Below are 21,365 nucleotides of genomic sequence, written 5' to 3' on the forward strand. Positions count from 1 at the left end.
TCTCTGATCAACAAGGTAAAGCTCTGGCCCCACTTTGGCTTTACCTCTGCCCCTAAACGAGGTGCCCAAACTCACTTGTCTCATGAAACAAAACACATCCAGAAAACATCAGAAGTACTTTATTTGGCAGTTTCAACCCAACATGTAGGAAGAAAAACTGTCCAACTTTGACAGCTTACCCAATGACCCCTCCTTCCTACCCCAAACAGAATAGTGGCAGAACCTTGCAGCATGAAAGATAGCAGCCATGGCGTTGGCAAGGTTTCTGGCTCCTCTTCCGTGAAAGGGCAGAGAAGCACTGCCCAAACCCCTCCCCTGGGACACAGCCCAGGTAAACAGCGGCAGTCACATCTGACCCTCAGCACAGCAGCAAGCCCAGCACTCATCCTGGCTCTCAAGCCTTCCCAAGGTGACCCTGCCTCATCCAGGGTGGGCAGCCCTCCTGGGCCCCTCAATCCCCACCCTGGGGAGGTGTGCAATGACGAGCAGAGTCTTCAGGTCTCTGGCAGGCGGAGGAGAGTTCCAGAAGTGGTGGAGACACTGTGCAAGAGAAAGACAAGGCTGGAGCCAGGTTCCTGAGTTCCAGAGAACTCAGAACTTGGGTGGATATGTTCCTGGGTTCCAGAAGACAGGAGAGGGGCTGGGCTTTGCTTATGAAGGAAGCACAAGGAGGGAGGAAATCCAACCTGAGGTCACTGCTCTGTCATCTTCCAGAGGCTAGGGCGCAAGACTCACCAGTCCACCAGCTGGGCCCCAATGAGGTCGTGCACGTGGTAGGCAAGGCCGAGTCGCACCGAGGCAGGTGCCCGCCGGCCCAGGAGCTCTGAAAGGAGTAGTTCCCGGTACTTGGCCTTCCGGACCATGCTGAGGACAGTCTGGCGCCCTGGGGGAGAGGTGACATGGGAGAGGGGAAAGGTGAGTAAGGTCTAGAGGCCCAAGGAGGCACCAAAAAGTGTTCTTGAGGGGCTGCGGGCCTGAGCTGCAGAGTGTGTACCTTTAACAAAATATTTGATGAACCTCCCAGCTCCAGGCACGGCTAGCCACCAACTTCCAGCATCTCGGACAGTGAGAACCCCGGCTTTGACCAGCTGCCTAAGAGAGTGGAGATGAACTAAGAACTCTTTCCCCTCCCTGCCCACTAACGTTGGACACTAACTCTCCAGAGGCCTGGGCACCTAGGCCAAGGGACTGGACCACAGGAGTCCAGTCTGGGGCAGCTCTCTGCTCAGACCATGCTGTTCCGTGCCCCATGACCTTGCTTGCCATTCTCACACCTGACTGCCCTCCGTCCACCCTCTCTTTTCCTGTTACCTAGTGGCTCAGATGGTAAAGAATCTGCCTGCAATGCAGGAGACTCAGGTTCCGTTCTTGGGTCGGGAAGATCCCTTGAAGAAGGGAATGGCTTATTCTTGCCTGGAAAATTCCATGGCTGGAGCAGCCTGGCAAGCTACAGTCCACGGGGTCGCAAAGAGTCAGGCATGACTGTTATTATTGCATGTTCACTAAAACTGCTCCTCCTCTCTGAAGCCCCCTTGACCACTGTCAGTCCCACCACCAGGGGAGACACAGAGGCCTTTCTCCGGAGCTCCTGCCGTTACCTACACATACCTCACCACTGTTGTTTGTTGTTTAGTTGCTAAGCCATGTCCAACTCCATGGCGACCTCACAGACTGCAGCCAGCCAGGCTCCTCTGTCCATGGGATTCTCCAGGCAAGAATCCTAGAGTGGGTTGCCATTTCCTTCTCCAGGGGATCTTCCCAACCCAGGGACTGAACCTGCATCTCCTGCATTGGCAGGCAATTCTTTACCACTGAGCCACCAGGGAAGCATAGCCTACCAGGCTCCTCCCTCCATGGGATTCTCCAGGCAAGAATACTGGAGGGGGTTGCCATTTCCTTCTCCAGGGGATCTTCCCAACCCAGGGAACGAACTCAGGTCTCCGGCATTGCAGGCAGATGCTTTAACCTCTGAGCCACCAAGGAAGTCCCATACCTCACCATAGCTCTTCCCAAATCTTACCGAAGTTTATCCAATGTGTTCAGGTATATCACGGGTTACAAAGTAGGGATCCTGAGTCAGACCCACCCTCCTGAAATGATACTTCACTTTAGCCCTTGCCTAGCTGTTGTTCTTTTGAATGTGAATGCTGATTCCCACCAGGCATTTATGGCTCCTACCAGGCCTCTATATTTGATTAGCCACCCATATCTCCTGAATTTTAGTCCAGGGCTGTTTCCAAGGCCTCAGATAAAGACAGGCCTCTCCTCCTGGGGAAGAAGCACAAACTTTGGTCATTTTATTAAATTTAAAAAAAAAAAAAAAAAAGATTCTGCCTTTTTAACAAGTTCCCCAAAAGAAAGAGGACAAGGCCAATGGGACTGGAGGAAGGGAGGGAGGGGGGGAGGGGTCAGATGCCTGATTCTGTTGGTTCCCCCAGGTCTCACGTGATCTCTGGGTCCCTGAAGCCAAAGGTCTGTGTCATTTGGTCTTGCTGGAAGCTAAGGTCACCACAGGCTGGAAGCACGGAAGCCAGAAACTTCTGTACTGCAGCAGCATATGGGCGGCCATCACAAGCCTTGAGGACCTGGAACCAAAGATGAGAGAAGTGGTCTGGCCCCACCTCCACCAACCTCTGTCCCCAGGATGACATTTCTCTTCCTATGTTTTGCCTGCTGCTCAGGTCCTTCTACCTCTCAAACTTTTCTTCCTCTTCTTTCTCTCCCTCATATTAATATTTTATCAGATATTGCCCTGTGCCCTGTCTGTGAGATGTGAGGTGGGGGGTTTGTCTCTTTTCTTTTTATTCCCACTCCCTAATCTTCCTGCATCCCTGCCCTGGCCCCCATGACCCACACACAGTCACACTCACTCTGGTCCTGTAGTCCTCGGTGAACATGATTCCTTGGGCGTCCAAGTCGAAGCCTAGCTGGACAATCCTGATTTCCCCCTGTTCTTGCAGTGCCTTCTGCCTCCACAGACATGAGAATGAAAAGAGGGTGTCAGGAGAAGATGCTCTGCTATACCTGGACACGTTGGGCAGGGACATTCTATGTCCAAGTTTTGGGGAGTTCTTTAAGTAAAGGAAAAACTACGGGGAGAGAATTAGGTGGATCGCCAAATAGTCTTTTCCAATTAGTCTTTCACCCACCCACCTCATGAGTTATCTGTTACACAGTCAACACAGGGGGCTTCCCTGGTGGTCCAGTGGCTAAGACTCCATGCTCCCAGTGCAAGGGACCCTGGTTCAATCCCTGATTGGAGACCTAGATCCCACATGCCACAACTAAGAGTTTGCATACAGCAAGTTAAGGATCCCGCATGCTGCAACTAAGACTCAAGATAGCCAAATAAATAATAAATATTTTTAAATGTCTGCTGAATAAAAAAAAATACATTAAAAAAATCATGACATATTTTCTAAGACCAATCATAGGCAGACACTAAGATAAGGCAGTGATTAATGGGCTCTGCCCTCAAGGAATGAACAGTTGAGATTTGGGGTGGGGAGGAATATGGGATAAAATGTTTCAAACAAATAAAAATAAACCAGAACTTCTGTTTCCAGGAATATAGCAAGACCAACTCACTCACTGAAAATTAGGTAAAATGCTGCATAAAATGTTATTTTAAAAGTTGTTTAAGCAATTAGAGTGCTCATAAGATAATAAGGAATTATCAGACTAATACAGGAAAACAAAATTCAAAAGAAACAGACAATAGAAACAAACCTAAAAGGATATGTTACAGTAAACTTATCAAAAATAGACTATTTTTTTAAGTATGCTTATAATGCTGAAACAAATAAAAGCTAGAATGGAAAATTTCAGCAGGAAATTATGAAAACTGACATAATGGATTTGAAAGACATTCATGTAATAGAAATTCCAGAACTCAAAAATAAAGCAGGTGCAGTTAAGAAATCAACGGATGGATTCAGTAGATTCAGTTCAGTCGCTCAGTCGTGTCCGACTCTTTGAGACCCCATGGACTGCAGCACACCAGGCCTCCCTGTCCATCACCAATGAAGCACAAGACGGAATCAAGATTGCCAGGAGAAATATCAATAACCTCAGATATGCAGATGACACCACCCTTATGGCAGAAAGTGAAGAAGAACTAAAGAGACTCTTGATGAAAAGTGAAAGAGGAGAGTCAAAAAGTTAGCTTAAAGCTCAACATTCAGAAAACTAAGATCATGGCATCTGGTCCCATCACTTCATGGCAAATAGATGGAGAAACAGTGGCAACAGTGGCAGACTTTATCTTTTTGGGCTCCAAAACCACTGCAGATGGTGACTGCAGCCATGAAATTAAAAGACGCTTACTCCTTGGAAGGAAAGTTATGACCAACCTAGACAGCATATTAAAAAGCAGAGACATTACGTTGCCAACAAAGTTTCGTCTAGTCAAGGCTATGGTTTTTCCAGTAGTCATGTACAGATGTGAGAGATGGACTGTAAAGAAAGCTGAGCCTGAAGAATTGATGCTTTTGAACTGTGGTGTTGGAGCAGACTCTTGAGAATCCCTTGGACTACAAGGAGATCCAACCAGTCCATTCTAAAGGAGATCAGTTCTGGGTGTTCATTGGAAGGATTGATGTTGAAGCTGAAACTGCAATACTCTAGCCACCTGATGCGAAGAGCTGACTCATTTGAAAAGACCCTGATGCTGGGAAAGATTGAGGGCAGAAGGAGAAGGGGATGACAAAGGATGAGACGGTTGGATGGCATCACCGACTCAATGGACATGAGTTTGAGTAAACTCCGGGAGTCAGTAGGTTAAGGCACAACTAAATAAAAAGCTACTAATCTATAAGACAGATTAAAAAAAAAAACTAACCAGAACATAATAAAGACAATCAAAAAGATTAAAAATGAAGACAAGAGGCTAAGAGACTTAAAGGATTCAAACAGGAGGCCCAATATGTGTTTAATTGGAGTCCCAGAAGAAAAGAAAAGAGATAATAAGGTGTGGGAAGTATTTGAAGAGCGAGTAACAGCCACAATCACAAAAGTACATTAATCCAAGTCACATAAACTCATAGAACAGACAAAATAGCAATCAGTGAGGAAATAAAAGATTTCAATAATAACTTCAGTTACTAAGAAATTAGTAACTGAATAATACATATTTTTTTCAAATATACATACATAGACTATTTCATAAAACTGACTATATAGCACAAAACATGTCTCAATAAGCTTCCAAATGACTGAAATCATATTGTGCATGATCTCTGGCCATAATAGTATCATTTATGCCAGAAATCATTAACAAGGTAACTAGAAAATGTTTAGGAAGTAGACATACATTTCTAATCAACCCAGTAAGAGTAAGTCAAAGGGAAAAAATCACAAAGGAAACTAGAAGATATTTTGAAATAAATGATAATGGAAATATATACCCAAACTTGACAGATGATGTACATAGGGGCAGACTACAGCCTGACTTGCATCTATTAGAAAAGAATAGAAGATGAAAATCAATGGAGGAAAATAAATGAAAAAAAAAAAAGAAAGAAAGAAAATCAATGGAGGAAAAAAAGTAAAATAAGCATAACAGTAGAGAGGAAACATGAATGAAATGGAAAACATGCATGCAAAAAAGAGCAACAGAGCTAAATGTTAATTCTTTGAAAGACTACTAAAATTGATAAACCTTGGTGAGACTGACCAAGACAGAAAGGGGGAAAGAGGAACCTAGAAAAACCACAGATAACCAATATAAGGAACAACAACAAAAAAAAGGATCATCACTATAGATTCTACAGAAAATAAAGTGAGATCACAAACTTTGTCAATAAATGTGAAATTTTAGATGAAATTGAAAAATTCTTAAAACAATACAATTTCTTCCACTAGACTGGACAAAGTGGGATATATTCACAAAATAGAAATCTATGAAAATGAATTTTAAACCGTGTGCGTGCCTGTGTGTGCGTGCACATTCTCAGTCACTCAGTCATGTCCAACTCTTCAGAACCCCGTGGACTGTAACCCACGAGGCTCCTCTGACCATGGAATTTTCCAGGCAAGAATACTGGAGTGGGTTGCCATTTCCTACTCCAGGGGATCTTCCCAATCCAGGGATCCAATCTGCATCTCTTGGGTCTCCTGCATAGGCAGGAGATTCCTTACCACTGGGCCACCTGGGAAGCCCTCATGAATCTCAAAAATAATCATCTAATGAAACAAGATGTAAGTAAATACATATGGTATGATTTCATTTATATCAAATTGAAAAGTAGGTAACTAATCCATGTTGTTTATGGATAAACACATAGATGGTATAAAAGAAATTAAGGGAACAATTATCAAACCAGTCAGGTATGTTGCTTCCTAGGGACATAAGGCATTTTGGCTGTATGTGGGCTGTTGGCTGTGTTCTGCAGTCTGACTTGGGTGATGGTTAAGTGGGTCTTTGCTTTATAAACATTCTTTAAATTATATGTGCTTATATTGTCTTTTGTGCAATTTTTAAAGTTTTTCTAAAATTTAGGCTAACACCAGTAGGTTAAAAACAACAAATACTCTATAAGGAGTGGTTCTGACTTGCTTCCTTAAGAGACTTGAGCTAGTCTCCATCTTCCTTTTCTTCCCTTTTTTCTTCCTAACAGGTTGCCAATTGCGAAATCCAACTGGCTATTATTTTACTTGACCACATCACAGACCACTGTCTTGAATCATAGGTTCTAATACTGCCAACTACTCCACCCTCTTGAAAATTGCTACTTTCTCAATATACTCCTTCCTGGGTTCCTCCCAACTCTGTCAATTCTTTTTAACAACTTTTTCACAGGCTCCTCTTTCTCCTCCCCCATCCCCACCATATCAGTGGATCTCAATTTTTTTTTTTTTTTTTTTTGGCCACACCTTGAGTTAAGCAGGATCTTAGTTGCCCGACCAGGGATTTAACCTGTACTCCCCACCACAGCAATGGAAATGTCTTAACCACTGGACTCCCAGGAAGTCCTTGGACTTCAAATTTTAGCACACATTATGAATCACTTGAGGAAGTAGCTTTAAAATGTAGATTTTCAGTTCCTACTCCAAGAAATCTTAATTCATTCTCACTTAGAGATTCCCAGGAACCTGTAGTTTTGAAGAAGCAGTCCAGGTAATCTAGTAGAACTCAGGACATAACTTTGAGAAACACGGCCTTAAATGTTGGTATCTCCTAGCACTGGGGATTTGGCTCTATTATCTGTCACTGCAAACCTGGGGTCCTTAACCTTTGGCCTCAGAGGATCTGTGAAACAACCCCCTTCCTCCTCAAACTGTACAAACACTTTATACACACACACACACACACACACACACACACACACACACGCAGTGGCATATATGCATTTTTTTCTGGACAGCCATGGCTTTCATTATCTTCTAAAGTTTGTAAAAAGGTTAAAAACCACTCCTCTCCTCCCTCTTACTACCAATTTCACCCACATCCACAGACTGAACCACTACTCACATCTCGATGGCTTCCAGTGCTCTATCAGTGGCCCAGAATTTTCTCCAAACCCTCATCCAACTGTCTGCTGCACATTTGCCTCCGGATGCTCCACAAACACCTCCAACTCAACTTGTACAAAATAAACACATCATCTGCCCCCAACCATTCAATGTTCTCCTACTCTATTCACTCCATCAACCACTCAGGCGTCCAGAAAATCCGAGAGCTATCCTGAAGTCCTTCCTCTTTCCCGCTCCACATCCCTCACCCATCCTCTCTCTCCTTACTACACTGCCCTAATTTAGGCCTTCACCAGTTCTCAGGGGCAGCATCTTCCTAATTGATCTCCCCAACTCATGACACTGCCTCCAATCCGTGCAACACACCACTCCCTCTCTTGTTTTAACATTATCTACCAGCTCATTGCCTTCTCTGTAAAATGGAAACGACGCTGGTGTACAAGGCCTGCCCTATTCTGACGTCTGCTTGCATTCCCATCTCGAACCACGCCCGGTGACTCAGTTTCCCCAAAAGCTTCGCTCTTCCACCTTCATCATTTGGCATGCTATTCCCTGAGGGTCGGTAGCATTCTCCTCGGCACCGCAGTGCCTGGCACAATGCCCGGCCAGGAAAGACCCAGCGCTTGCTGAATGGCTGAACAGCTGGTGGACCGAGTGAGTTATGGGGAGAACCTCGGAAGTGCCCGCGAGGCACGAAAGCGCCTTCCCGTTGGTCGCTCTGACGCTCCTCACCAGCTGCCGGTCAGCCACGGTTCGGTCCGGGACGAGGCTGTACACCTGGCTCCTCAGCGCGATGGGGGGTAGCGCATCCTCAAACAGGACTCGCGGGAACAGCCGCACTATCTCTGCGACTGCCGCGCGCGCAGATCCTGGGCGAAGAGACCGAGTCACTGCGACGTGAGCTGAGGCGGGGGGAGCGGGGGTACCACACTGGGGCGCTGTTGTCTCAACATACAGGGTTACCAGAGGCGAGGCTGCTGCCAGCTGGGGTCGTTAACCTCGCCCCGGTTACCTGACTTTGCCATGGTTACCTGACTCGCCCCGCAAAGGATCTGCCTCTACATCCCCTAGTTCCCGCCGCCTCTTCAACCCAAAGGTCTCCGGGACCAGGCGATGCCTCTTCCGGCTCATATCCCGGGATCTTTGGGCGGCGGGGAAGAGGTAGAAAGCTGTTGAGGGACGGGACCACGAAAACAGTCTTCCGGCACAGGGCAGTGACGTACGGGCTCCCTGGGCGTCCCTCCTCGGAAACCAATCAGCCTGATCATTCGTAGCTGAAGTGCTGACGAGAGAAGCGTTGACTTGTCATCCCTCCGCCCCTTGCTGGGAGGGGCGGTGCCGATGCCAACACTAGCGCCATCCTCATTGGCCGAGACCCCACGTCCGCTGCTGATTGGCTTCCTCTGAGAGCGCTCACGTCCGGGGACGCCTGGGCGCTGCGGAGGGGCGCGGGTGGCCACGCTGGGATCTCCCTCCGGGCGTAAAGCGCACAGCCCCCTCCCGCCACCTCGGGGATAGGCCGCCTCTGTCGCTGAGTGATTGCGTCATCGAGAGCGGAGAAAACTGCCCTCACATCTCTTTGACATATGATGTACCTGCCATGACGTCATAGCCCTGAGAAGGTAGAAGTCGAGGTTGGCAGGATTTGAGGTAACCAGATCCTTGCCCTGAGCCCAAGCATCCTTCCTAACCTCTCTGGGTTTGGAGCTACTGGGGTTGGGAGTATATAGGTCAAGGGAAAAGGTGGCATGCGCACCTGGTGGGGTTCAGCTTGAGGACACGGGGCTTGCATGTTTCAAGGCCAGACTCGCTTAGTCCTGACTCGAAGTCCCTCTTTTCCAGCCCTTCTTTTTAAAGGGGGAACTTCCTTGTCCCCTCTCAGGACCTCATGGAGTCCAGAGGGACCAAGAGAGAAGCTGGAAAGATAGAGGTCGCTGAGCCTCGGAACAAGCTCCCCCGCCCAGCACCCTCCCTGCCCACAGACCCCGCTCTCTACTCTGGGCCCTTTCCTTTCTACCGGCGCCCTTCCGAATTGGGCTGCTTCTCCCTGGATGCACAGCGCCAGTACCATGGAGACGCTCGCGCTTTGCGGTACTACAGCCCACCTCCCACCAATGGTCAAAGCCCCAACTTTGACCTCAGAGACGGATACCCTGATCGATACCAGCCCCGGGACGAAGAGGTCCAGGAGAGGTTGGACCACCTGCTACGCTGGCTCCTGGCGCACCGAGGCCAGCTAGAGGGGTAAGCAAAGCATAGCACACAGTAGCCCTAGAGGCCTGCACTCACCCTCTAAAATTGGGAGAGCCAAAGCTGGAGTGAGTCCTTATCTTACCCTATGCTTTAGGGAAGCCATCTGCGCTAATGCAGGTGTCAGATCTTCAGCCCCTAACTCCTCCTTCTCAGGGGTCCAGGCTGGCTGGCAGGGGCCATAGTGACGTGGCGGGGGCACCTGACAAAACTGCTGACGACACCATATGAGCGGCAGGAAGGCTGGCAGCTGGCAGCCTCCCGGTTCCAGGGGACGCTCTACTTGAGTGAGGTAGAGACCCCGACTGCTCGGGTTCAGAGGCTTACTCGGCCACCGCTTCTCCGGGAGCTTATGTACATGGGGTACAAATTTGAGCAGTACATGTGTGCAGGTGAGAGTTGCCCTGATTCTGGGGCCCCCTCCCCTATCCCCAGAGATTGAGAGACCCCAGCTCTTGCTGCTGTTTCTCTCCTTGTGCAGATAAACCCGGAGTCTCCCCAGATCCCTCTGGGGAGGTTAACACCAACGTGGCCTTCTGCTCTGTGCTACGCAGCCGCCTGGGAAACCACCCTCTTCTCTTCTCCGGGGAGGTGGACTGCACAGACCCCCAGGCCCCATCCACACAGCCCCCCACCTGCTATGTGGAGCTCAAGACCTCCAAGGAGATGCACAGCCCTGGCCAATGGAAGAGCTTCTACAGGTTCAAGACAGGGGTGGACAGGATGAGAGCCTTGGATGAAAAGCTTGGAAAGAGATTTGGGGAAGGAGGAGGTTGGAGGGTGGAGGAGGGGTCCCACTGACCCCCTTGCCTTTCCTGACAGACACAAGCTCCTGAAATGGTGGGCCCAGTCGTTCCTGCCAGGCGTCCCAAATGTTGTTGCTGGCTTCCGTAACCCGGAGGGTTTTGTCTGTTCCCTGAAGACCTTTCCTACCATGGAGATGTTTGAATACGTCAGGGTAAGGCAATGAGTTCCCACCTGCATCCCCCTGCGCCAACACCACAGGTCCATTGCCCAGGGACCTGCAGCCCACCTTCCCCTTCTTCTACCCTCACCGCCAGTCTTCTGCCTCTTCCTGGGCTTTCTCCAGAATGACCGTGACGGCTGGAATCCCTCCGTGTGCATGAACTTCTGTGCCGCCTTCCTTAGTTTTGCCCAGAACACAGTGGTTCATGATGACCCCAGGTGAGGCATTCAGCTCTGCCCCTCCCCTCTGGGGCCCGGAAGCTCAGCCTCCAGCCCTCAATTCAGGACTCTATCTGCACCCCCAGGCTCGTCTACCTCTTCTCCTGGGAGCCCGGTGGCCCTGTCACAGTGTCTGAACACCGAGATGCACCCCACACCTTCCTGCCTCCATGGTACGTGGAAGCTGTGACCCAGGACCTTCCATCACCCCCCAAGACACCCTCCCCCAAGGACTGATGCTTCACAGGGGCTGGTCCTATTTCTGTGTGCACAGATAAAGGTGTATTTCCAAGTGGCTCTCCCTGCTGTGTCTTTTGAGCGGAGTCATCCCTGCCCAACACCTCAGGTTCCCACAGAGGGTTTGCAGTTTTATTGTTACATTGTAGCCAGGGGCCGGTCACTGGGTGTAAAGGCTGGCAGCAAAGACAATGTCCCTCCGTAACAGGGTGGCTGCTGTCTCCATCTTGGCACCTAGCACAGGTTCGCCCACCAGGCGGGCCGCCCCCCGAAGTGAGCGACACATCTCGGCCAGGCGTTGGATGCAGCGGACCACCAGGCCCTCAGGGGTCCCTGAGAGCCCTGCCAACTCAGAGAAGGGCTGTGGGAGAAGCAGGGTGGGGACTGAATACAGTGGGCCGGGACAGCCTCTCCCCAGCTGGCTGTCCACAAAGGCCCCAAACCCCAGCTACTCACCATGCCCCGGGCCCACTCGTACACAACCTCAACCAGCCCGAAATTCAGCTCCCCGACAAATTCCTCCACGGTCTGGTTCAAGCCACAGGCCGCCTGGACCTCACCAATCCTCTTGGCCACAGTCCGGACCCGTTCCACCCCCTGCAGACGGAGAGGAGAGGCTCTAAGCCCTGCCTTCCTGCTCCAGGAAGGAGGCCGGGATGAAAAAGAAACCATTCCAGCTCTTAGGGACGCTCAGAGGGCACCTGGGGAACACGTGGGGACGGACTGGGAATGCCACAGCCGAGGAAGGGAGGGGTCCTGGCCGTCATCCCCATACCTGTTTGAGGGTGCTGGGGAGCTGATCACCAGGGTCCCCGGGGCTCTGGCAGACCAGGCCGGAGAGCAGGGCAGCGATCTCCTCAGGCCGCAGGGCGCTCAGTGCGTTGTCAAACATCAGCTCGGTGAGGAGCAGCTCGTGGCTGCTCATGGCGCAAGCCACCCGCCCGGCCAGCTTCACGGTGCCCGCCTCGTCCACGTACCCCAGGGTTCGGAGCACCTGCAAGGATAGCGGAGTTGGGAGCCGGCAGACGGCTTCCCCGACAGCCCCGCAGCCCAGTCCCGCCCCCCACCTCTACTCGCTGGTGGTACTCGGGGAGCAGCAGCAGCGACTGGTCTGACAGCAGGAAGCGCAGCCGCTCCATCTCCTTCTGGATCTGCATCCGCTCCCGCAGCTTCAGGTACTGTGAGGAGGCAGGGGCAGGGGCTTGTGAGCCTCCTCCCTGACCTCAGCAGGGGAGCTGAGGACCAGGGCTGGGACGGAACGGCCAGTCTGCAGCGGATGAGAGGGAAAGCCGTCCCTCCCAGCGGGGGAGCTCACATCGAGGGACCCACCTGGGCAGGGAAACGGGGACTGTGCACGCACTGAGCCCCCCGGATCAGCTCCTCCAGCTTCCGGGCCCGGAGCCCCCCTTCGACCACAGACACATCCTTGAGCTGCAGGTCATTGACAGGGTCGAGGGTGGGGGGTCCTGTGGGGTGCGCCTGAGCTAGTCGTAGCAGTTCCTGGACAGCAGTGGTCACGGCCGCAGAGGGCGGATCCTTCCTGAGGATGGAGCTAGTCTTAGACCTGGGGCAGAGGCTTCTCTTCCTGCAGAGCCCCTCTCGGGCTGGGGAAGCCTCCCTGACCATAGCTCCCACCAACCCCACATGGTCCCTCCCCAGCATCTCTGACTTGAATTTTGGTTGCTGCCGCTTGCTGAAGTCCTCCAAGATCTTGTCCCCGTTCAGCCGGAGCACCTTGGTGGTGATGGCGGCCACGTCTCCTGGCTGGAGCTTGGCCACAGTGTGGTCACAGGGCCCTGAGAAGAGGGGAGAGCAGGGTCAGACCGGGCACCTCAGCTGAGCTGTTGGCAAGAGCCCGGGCATCCGTCCACTCTCACCTTCAGGCAGGAACAGCTTGAATCCCACGAGGTCGTCTGGGTAGGGCACGTCTGGGGAGGCTGGCCCCCTCTCCCGCGGGTCCTCAGACACGGGCTTATCACACAAGACCAGGGCTGTGAACACCCTGCTGGTGGAGTCTGAAGAAACCTAGGGGAGGTGGGGAGGCCAGGCCAGGGCAGGGTGAGGAGTGGACGTCCAAGAGGAGACCAGATCCCCCACTTCAGGCCGGGAGCATGGGACAGCCATGTAGACTGGTAACCACGTCAAGCAGTCGGAGCAGACTTCGGGGGCAGGGCTTGGGGGGAGGATGAGGAGACGAGCATGAAGTGGTAGGGATGGGAAGGAAAGGAGGGCTCGAGGGAAAAATGAGGGCACTGCCGAGTACAACTGGCTCCTTGCCAAGTGGGGAAGATGGAGATGGGGCTGGCTGCTCCCTCTGGCCTTGGAGTCCAGATTCCCATCGCCCTCACCTGAAGGATCACACCCAGTGCGTTGTGATGCTCCTGATTCTTCACAACCACCACCCTTCCCGCTGAGAGAGATTTCAGCCCATTCACAGACTCTATGATGCGGTGCTGAAGAACAGGGATGAGAAGGCGATAAGAAGTGTCACAGAGATGCTGGGACGAGGTTCAGGTGTACCCAGAACATCCCAGTCTCTTCCTCCCCGTCCATCACCCGGCCCCCAACACTCACAGGCGCTCACCTGGATCTGGCTCCGGGTCTCAGTCAGTTCCTCCCCCCAGCTGTAATACTCAGGCAGGTCGACAAGCTGGCCAGTCACCTCGGGCTCTTCCAAAGCCCCCAACTTCTTGGTCAGTTCAGCCAGAGCCTGTTCGTGGGCCTGGGAGAAGCCAGGGTGGGTGTGAACCCAGGCCAGCTCTCTCCACTTTCGCCCATTGGCTTCCAGAGGCCCACCTCGTCCTAGCCTGGCTTCCCTTGTCCCATATTCTACAGGGCAACCTGGGCACACCCACCTCCTCACCTTGCTGTCCTTGCGGGATGGAAACTCTGAGAAGCTCCTCTTCATCATGTCCTCCACCCTGAGAGCATCCACCCGCAGCAGGTTGAGGATCATGGTGTACGTGAGGCGGAACTGGGACTGCAGCTGGGACGGCTTCCCCTGGGCCAGGCCAGAGATGCCAGTGAGGCTCGGGGGGTGGCGGGGAAGACCCGCTGCTCGGCTGCTCTACTCCAAGCAGCTGTAGTCCCAGCCCCGGAACCTCAGGGCCCTAGACAAACTGCCTGCTCACCTCTGCAAAACAAGGGAGCGAGACTAAATAAACAGACTCTCCAAGGTCCCACCTAGCTCCATATCCACAGTGAAAAAAGACTAGAGAAGATGAGATCCAGCCTCATCCTCGGATTGGCTCGCGCCTCCCCTGGCTTCTCCCAGACCAAAGGAAAGGAGAGAGAGGGGAGAGGGGAGGAGGGTGGGCACAGAGGATGCAGCAGGTGCCCAGAGCTGGCCTCGAGGTGCCCTGGCTCACCATCATCATGCGGTGCAGGTCTGCCATCTCGGGCACACGGCCCTTGCAGAGCAGGATGACTGTGCCCGTGGGATCCAGGCCCCTCCGGCCGGCCCGGCCCGCCATCTGCACATACTCCCCAGGAAGTAGGTCCCGGAAGGTGGAGCCATCGTGCTTGCGCATGGAGTCAAATACCACCGTCCGGGCCGGCATGTTTACACCCATGGCGAAGGTCTCTGTGGCAAACAAGACCTGGGGTGGGGAGGGGAAGAGAGGATCAGCTAAGGGGCTAAACACAGCTGTGGCCCAGCCCTGGCCAAGCCCACCTCACTTTGTAGCCAAGGCTAAGGCACTAGGCATAGTCCCAGACGGTTAACTCATGAGATCTCATCTGACTCTCAAGGCAGATCTACAGAGTAGGTACTGTTGTTTTATTTATTTAGCTACCTATTTCTTTCCTTTCACCCCCACAGCCCACTCCTGTCTCGCCTCTGTCACTCTTTAATGAGTATCTTTTCACATGAATGTGTTTTATAAAATGTGTGAGTGTGTAATACATTTTGCAGGAAAGGTGACACGTATCTCCTTCTGTTTTCTTTTCTTACATGTAGTATTTTCAACATCCATCCGTGTTCCTGTGATTATATCTAATCCGTTGCTTGCAACCTGCCACAGGACACCTTGTGGGGTGCATGGCATACACCTGCCTTACCTGCTCTCCCAGTGAAAGAGCCCCTGGTACCACCAACACCCTGCCACAAGACAACAGCCCACAGAGGAAGAGCAGACGTGTTCCCTCATTGATCAGGGTGAGAATTCATTGTGATTTGCACTTGAGCGGAATTTAGGGACAAAGAGTAGACATAGACTTGTCTTTGCCTCAAGAGCACCAGGCACACCAGACTGGCCACACCTGTACAAGGGTTCCTGTAACCCTGTAATCTCCTACATCTCGGGCAACACTTGGCATTGCCTACTTTCCTAAATTTTACCAGTTTTAATTACTGTAAAGTCCTATCAAGTCCTATCTTGTATTTCAGTTTGCATTTCTCTGATGACTAATGACCTCCATAAGTTTACTAGCTTTTTAGTTTTCTCTTCTGAATACTGCCTCTTCATACCTTGTGTGTGTGTGTGCTAAGTCACTTCAGTTGTGTCCGACTATAGCCCTCCAGGTTCCTCAGTTCATGGGATTCTCCAAATAAGAATACTGAAGTGGGTTGCCATGCCCCCCTCCAGGGTATCTTCCCAACCCAGGGATCAAACCCATGTCTCTTGTGGCTCCTGCATTGCACACGGATTCTTTACCGCTGAGCCACTGGGGAAGCCCCTGTTCATACTTTATGCACCTCCATTTCAAACTGTGAAACTTACAGTTCAGGGAGATTAAGTAATTTGCCCAGGGTAACACAGCGAGTTAACAGTGGACCTGGGATTTCCACCCAGGCAGCCTGGATCCACAGCCCAAGTTCTCAGCCGCTGCACTGTCCTGCCCACCCCCCCAAGCAGGTGACGAATGCTTTGGGGAGTCCCTCTCCCACCAGCACGAGCACCTTGACCAGGCCGCGGCTGAAGAGCATCTCCACAATCTCCTTGAGGATGGGCAGGATGCCACTGTGGTGCACACCCAGGCCACGGTGCAGGAGCTCCGACATGTGCAGAACCTGTGGGGGCCGAGGCCCAGGGTCAGGGATGGGGCGGTGAACACCCGATCCCCACCATCCTGAGTCCCCCTCCCCACCTGGGGCAGCTGGCGGTCAGAGCCGCGGAGACGGGCGAGGCAGCGCTGCAGGAAGAGGTGAATCTCACTCTTCTCCGAACTCGTCGTCAGGTCCAGGGAGGTGAGGCCCGAGGCCTGCTCGTCACAGCGGCCCCGGGAGAAGGTGAACACCACCACGGGCAGCTGCGCACGGGTGCGGAGGGAGGCCAGGAGGGACAGGTACACACCACGGTCCTGCGGAGACGGGGAGAAGGGCGTGGAGATGGACTCCCTGAACCAATGGGGGCCAAAGTGGGGACATGTGAAGCAGAGTCAAATCGGGCAGTGCTCAAAGCTCCATTCCAAACCCTGGGAGGACGAGGGAAGAAAAGGACTCAGGAGAAAGAAGGAGTGGCAGGTACAAAGCCGGCCAGTTCTCACCTGGGCAGGCCCCCCCTGATGCGTGGGCTGCTTGGCCCCAAAGGTCTGGGCATGTTTGCTCATCCGCTCCTTCTTGGCCTCCACAGCCGCATAGTACCTGGGGCAGGGAAGAGCGACCATCAGTCAACCCCAGTTGGGCCCAGCCCTGACTCTCCCCATATCCCAGGCTTACCCCTTTGTGTGGAAGGCGCCACGGGAGTCCAGCAACAGGAAGAGCTCCCCCTGGGTCTTGGGGCTGTTCCCCGTGAAGAGATAGTGCTCCAGGGGCACTGGGCGAGCGACGGTGCTGATCACATAGATCTGGCGACGCTTCAGCCGCCTGAGCAGGGGGTGGGGGGGATGACAGAAGATCAGGGCTGGGAGCACAGGAAGGAACCCACATGCCTGCCATCTTCCCCGCCCTGGCCTCACCCTGGTTTTCTGGGAGCCGGACTGGAAGGCTGTCCCCATCACCCCGTCTCTCAACATGCAAAGTGATCTCAGCCCAGGTGGGATCCCACAACCTCCCAGGCTGGACGTGTTCCCCAGCTGCACCCCTTTCTCCTCCCCACCCCCAAGGCCTGACCACTCCCTCGCTGGGACAGTCTGAGGAATGCTACGGCCCCCTTCACTCAAGCACCCCAGAACATGTGCCTTACCCGATCCAGTCAGCAAACTCAAGGGCGTTGGGGACAGTAGCACTCAGGAGGATAATGGACACGTGGTCAGGCAGCATGATGAGTACCTCCTCCCACACAACCCCGCGCTGCACACGGGGAGGGAGGACAAGTCACCAGCAGCTTGGAGGGGGCTGCCCTTCTGCCCAGGGAAGTGGCACAAGGCTCCATAAGGAGGGACAAAGAAGGCAGTGAAGTTCCCGGGGTGTGTGGAACAGCGGAGCTGCTGAACCTACCCCACAGGAGAGACTGCCAGGACCTGGGGACCGTCCCCTTACCTCAGCATCATTGATATAGTGAACCTCATCAAAGATAACCCACTCCAGGTCCCGGATGACGTCCGAGCCACTGTACAGCATGGAGCTGGAGGAGAAAGGCCCCAGGCTGACTCCCCAGCAGCTCCTACCTGCACCCTCACCTCAGCCAGGGTGCTCTCCAAAGCAGCCTCACCTTCCTGACCAAAAACCCACCCCATGCTGAGTGCCTGCCTCTCACCGAAGGATCTCTGTTGTCATAATGAGGCAAGAGGCTTCTGGGTGCAGCTGCACGTCCCCGGTGAGCAGCCCCACATCCCCAAATGTGTTTCGGAAGTCCCGGAACTTCTGGTTGCTCAGAGCCTTGATGGGCGAAGTATAGATGGTGCTGGGAGGAGGGCATGAAGTCAGCCAGGCCCTCCACATAGGCTCCTTGTCAGCACCTCCTCTCCCACCCTGACCCTTCCCAGAAGCACACCGCAGATATCAGGCACTCCCCCCTACCCGCCTTCTTCACCCAAACTTCCCTCATGTTCCCCTTCATGGAATTACTCTGGAAAAATCCTATCCCCCAATTCCTTCCCCAACTAATGCCGCTCGTTTTTCTCTCCCCACATCTTCTTGTTTCCCTCCGAAACCCTGCCTCAGTTTCTCCCCCGAGCCTCTCATCTAAAGGATGAGGTAGGGAGGTGGAGAAGAGAAGAGACTCAGAAAGGATGCAGGAGAGAACAGGGCTGGTGAAGGGGAGGCTGGGGAGGGGCCTATACCGCGTCATGTGTTTCTGGGCAAGCGCGATGGCATATTCAGCCACAACCGTCTTCCCCGCGGATGTGTGAGCCGCGACAAAGACTGAGTCGTGCCGCTCCAAGTGCAGGATGGCCTGTTTCTGAAACACATCTGGCTCAAACGCCCACTGTGGGAGAGAGAAACAGATGGGGGTGCAGAAGGGACAGCGGTCTTCCTGCCTCCACCTCATGGGGCCTCCAGGGCAGGGGAAGAAGGCCAAGACCTCCATCCACTGAAGGCACCTGGCCTCCGGTGGGGAGAGGAGACAAGGGCGTGGGCTGGAGGAGGTGGGGGAGCACCTGAGGCCTGGGCCACGCTACCTGGAAGGCTGGCTGGGGAATGAGGCGGTAGAAATCACCAACAGGGGAGGTGACATCCACAGGAATGGCCCACTGCTCCTGAGGTGGGGGCTTGGGAGGTTCTGGGGGGGCTACAGCTGTGGATGCTTCCTGGAGAAGGAGAGGGGTGTAGGGCTGATAAACAAACAGCCAGAAAGCTCTCTATTACCACCCCTCCCAGAAGATGCTCCAGTCTTCCCCAGGGAACCAACCAGGCCAGCCCACCCTGCCTGGGACAAGGCCCTTCTTTCCTGCCTCAACCGCCCAGAACCACCAACCTTCAACACTAGGTCCTCCAAGCTGCTTGCTCGGGCCAGAGGAATGCTGCCAGGAGAGGCTGAAACAGTGTCCTGTCTGGGACCGCCAGGCTCTCCCACTGCCTCACTCTCATCCTCATCGCCCCCACCCAAATCCAAGGGCTCCAGGAGACGGCTGAGGCTGAGCAACCCGGCAGCTGGAGCTGGGTGATCTAGGAGCAAGGCAAAAATGGAGACCTGGTCGTTATCCACCTGCATTCTGAAGAAGAAGGGTACCGTCTCCCCTATGGCCCCATCTCAAAACTAAAACTCACCCTTTGGTGCAAAGTCCACGCCTTTCTTGAAGCCAGGTGGAACAGTAAGGAGGTCTGGAGGACGGGGATAGAGAGAATCAGGGCTCTCGCACACTGCTGTACCAAGTCATATGTTACATTAACCTGCAGGATGTTGTTCACAGCATACACGCTGTAGTTGTAGTTTTTTGTGACAGTCTCCAACAGATGACAGTAAAGGTTGTTATGGAAGAGGTACCCTTTCCTAATTTGCTCAAGGAAACGGAAGAGCTAGCAAGGACCCAATGACAGGACTTGGCCCCTCTTCCTCAAGCCCCAGGCTCAGAGCCCTACCTCCCACGGTCCCTCCTGGCACCACCTCACCTTTCTCAAAGTCTATCTCCTCCTCAGCCTCCTCTCGGGTGCTCAGATCTGTTATAGTGGGCTCATCCATTCCACCTGGGGAGAGGTTGGACAAATAGGATTCATGGGGTGGGAGTGACACGAGAGGGGTGGAGACTAAGGGCTCCCTCCCCTACCATCCCATTTCCACAAGCATCACCTGGCCAGAAAGGGTACTGTGTTGGATTCCCCCACAGGGACTGGGAGATGGGTGCTGGTGGCCGGCGAAGAGACAAGGAGGTTGTGGATGACAAGTTTGTATTTTCTAGCAGAACCTGAGGCAAGAGAATAGAGCGCCAGTGAGGCTGGGCTTCCCTCTGACCCCACCTTCTCCCAACTCTGCTTCTGGTGGCCCACGACCACTTACCTCCTTGTAGCCTAGTATCTGGCCTGTGGTTGGGTGTCTTTGGGCCTGTAGGTCGGAGGGGACTGGGGCCCCCAATGTGGCCAGGAGAGACCAAGGATCCATCTTCCTCTGCCATTTCCTGGACAGAAGCAAAGTAATGTTCAGGTCTTCTTTCTCCTCTGTCCCAGCTTCCTTCAGGGACCCACCTGCCAAGCCCAGGCCCTTCTAGACCCCTCACCGGGCTGAGTGCTCTACACCATGCAGAGGCAGCCAGGCTGGAGATGACAGAAACAACCGCTCTGCTTCCTGCTGCAGATCTGGGGCACAGGGAGGGAGGCCGTGGGGAAGCTGGAACAAAGGCACGAGGTAAGGGAAGAGAGTAAGACACAAAAGAGAAGGTGACGCGACTTGTATTTAGATCAGATATGGGAGACGTCCAAGACTAGGACAATCAGGATGAAGCACTATTTTCCAAAGGCTGTTCTGTTTTACAGAACAAACAGTCTGCAACTGAATTACCTAGGATTCTGATTAATAATACAGATTTTGGATTTCTGAATCTATGGACCTAAGAACTAGTATTTTTGAAAAGCTCCCCCACCAATTGTGTGTGTGTGTGCACACTCAGTTGTGTTCAACCCCATGGATTGTGGCCCGCCAGGCTCCTCTGTCCATGGGATTTTCACTAATCATGAGGCACACTGATATATGAGAATCTCTAGTTTTAGGAAAAGGGGGTCCCAGGCCTAAGGATGAAGAGCCAGGTGTTCAAAGGCTAGCATCTCAGTCACTAAGTGCCCTAGTGCTTGGAGACAGAACAGGACTCCCGGGAGAAAACAGCAGTTTGAAAGAGCAGTTCTCAGAACTAAGGTTTCCCCGGGGCTCCCTGCTCTGTCTTCTTATGGGTTCTGACCCACTGCAGGTCCACTGGGTTGGAGTCTGTCCAGCACTAGTCTAGGCTCGGATGACAAGTGTCCAGAGACAGGACAGCCGAGTCAGCTCAGATCCTACTGGGAGGAGGATGAAGGAGGTTTTAAGCTCAACAGGGTCAAGGTTAGGGTGAAACGGCACTCACGGTGCTCTCTGGAGCCCCAGGCACATTCAGCAGCTCCCAGCGCCCCGTGCATCCCAGCTCTACGGCCCGAAGGGGCAGGTCCAGGGGATCTGGGGGAGGTAGCACTACAGAGGAAAGGCGACAGGTCAGGGGTTACGGGTGATTCGCTGTCTCCTCTGTCTTTCCACCCCCTCCCCCTCACCGAGTCGCTCCGTCTCCATCATCCTGGAGCCACCGCAACTGCCGGGCAGCCGAGAAACGTAAGGAGGAGCCGGAACCGGCGGAAGTAGAAGCGACTTCCGGCACAACCAGACCTGGGGGCGGGGATAAGAGCTACTTAGGGGCTGACCTAAACTGGTGGGAGGCCG

The 21,365-nt window shown here is 53.2% G+C and overlaps 3 protein-coding genes across 6 annotated transcripts; 1 reads left to right on the forward strand and 2 right to left on the reverse strand.

Annotated features, from left to right (window-relative positions):
- Positions 1-97: 97 nt before the first annotated feature.
- Positions 98-8,848, reverse strand: STK19 (serine/threonine kinase 19). Its single transcript, XM_043450490.1, is given in 9 exon segments — positions 98-540; positions 736-883; positions 995-1,092; positions 2,446-2,585; positions 2,871-2,966; positions 8,206-8,342; positions 8,505-8,669; positions 8,672-8,794; positions 8,797-8,848. Coding segments are annotated over 9 exon segments (996 nt in total). The 5' UTR covers positions 8,840-8,848; the 3' UTR covers positions 98-494.
- Positions 8,849-8,904: 56 nt separating this feature from the next.
- DXO (decapping exoribonuclease) lies at positions 8,905-11,203 on the forward strand. 4 transcript variants are annotated; one of them, XM_043450486.1, is made up of 7 exons: positions 8,905-9,123; positions 9,316-9,717; positions 9,880-10,115; positions 10,205-10,424; positions 10,546-10,681; positions 10,814-10,908; positions 10,995-11,203. In XM_043450486.1, the coding sequence occupies exons 2-7, from the start codon at positions 9,362-9,364 to the stop codon at positions 11,143-11,145; spliced, it is 1,194 nt and encodes a 397-aa protein (XP_043306421.1). In that variant the 5' UTR covers positions 8,905-9,123; positions 9,316-9,361; the 3' UTR covers positions 11,146-11,203. The 4 variants fall into 4 exon arrangements, with proteins under 4 accessions (XP_043306421.1, XP_043306422.1, XP_043306423.1 ...); XM_043450487.1 differs by having other exon boundaries at positions 8,909-9,123; positions 9,356-9,717; XM_043450488.1 differs by having other exon boundaries at positions 8,909-9,095.
- A 60-nt stretch (positions 11,204-11,263) lies between these two features.
- On the reverse strand, positions 11,264-21,355 carry SKIV2L (Ski2 like RNA helicase). The gene is made up of 28 exons (XM_043450479.1): positions 21,200-21,355; positions 21,019-21,122; positions 20,182-20,291; positions 19,965-20,082; positions 19,758-19,872; positions 19,580-19,654; positions 19,238-19,291; positions 18,945-19,135; positions 18,649-18,777; positions 18,310-18,455; positions 17,784-17,930; positions 17,567-17,651; positions 17,271-17,377; positions 16,805-16,951; positions 16,633-16,729; positions 16,234-16,446; positions 16,046-16,156; positions 14,514-14,744; positions 14,009-14,146; positions 13,730-13,867; positions 13,494-13,598; positions 13,023-13,170; positions 12,815-12,941; positions 12,475-12,685; positions 12,213-12,323; positions 11,921-12,139; positions 11,602-11,742; positions 11,264-11,506 (listed from the first exon to the last, which is right to left on the reverse strand). The coding sequence occupies exons 1-28, from the start codon at positions 21,219-21,221 to the stop codon at positions 11,306-11,308; spliced, it is 3,741 nt and encodes a 1,246-aa protein (XP_043306414.1). The 5' UTR covers positions 21,222-21,355; the 3' UTR covers positions 11,264-11,305.
- Between the last annotated feature and the right edge of the window lie 10 nt (positions 21,356-21,365).

The sequence above is a fragment of the Cervus canadensis genome, chromosome 28 (genome assembly GCF_019320065.1).
Source record: "Cervus canadensis isolate Bull #8, Minnesota chromosome 28, ASM1932006v1, whole genome shotgun sequence".
NCBI lineage: Eukaryota > Metazoa > Chordata > Mammalia > Artiodactyla > Cervidae > Cervus > Cervus canadensis.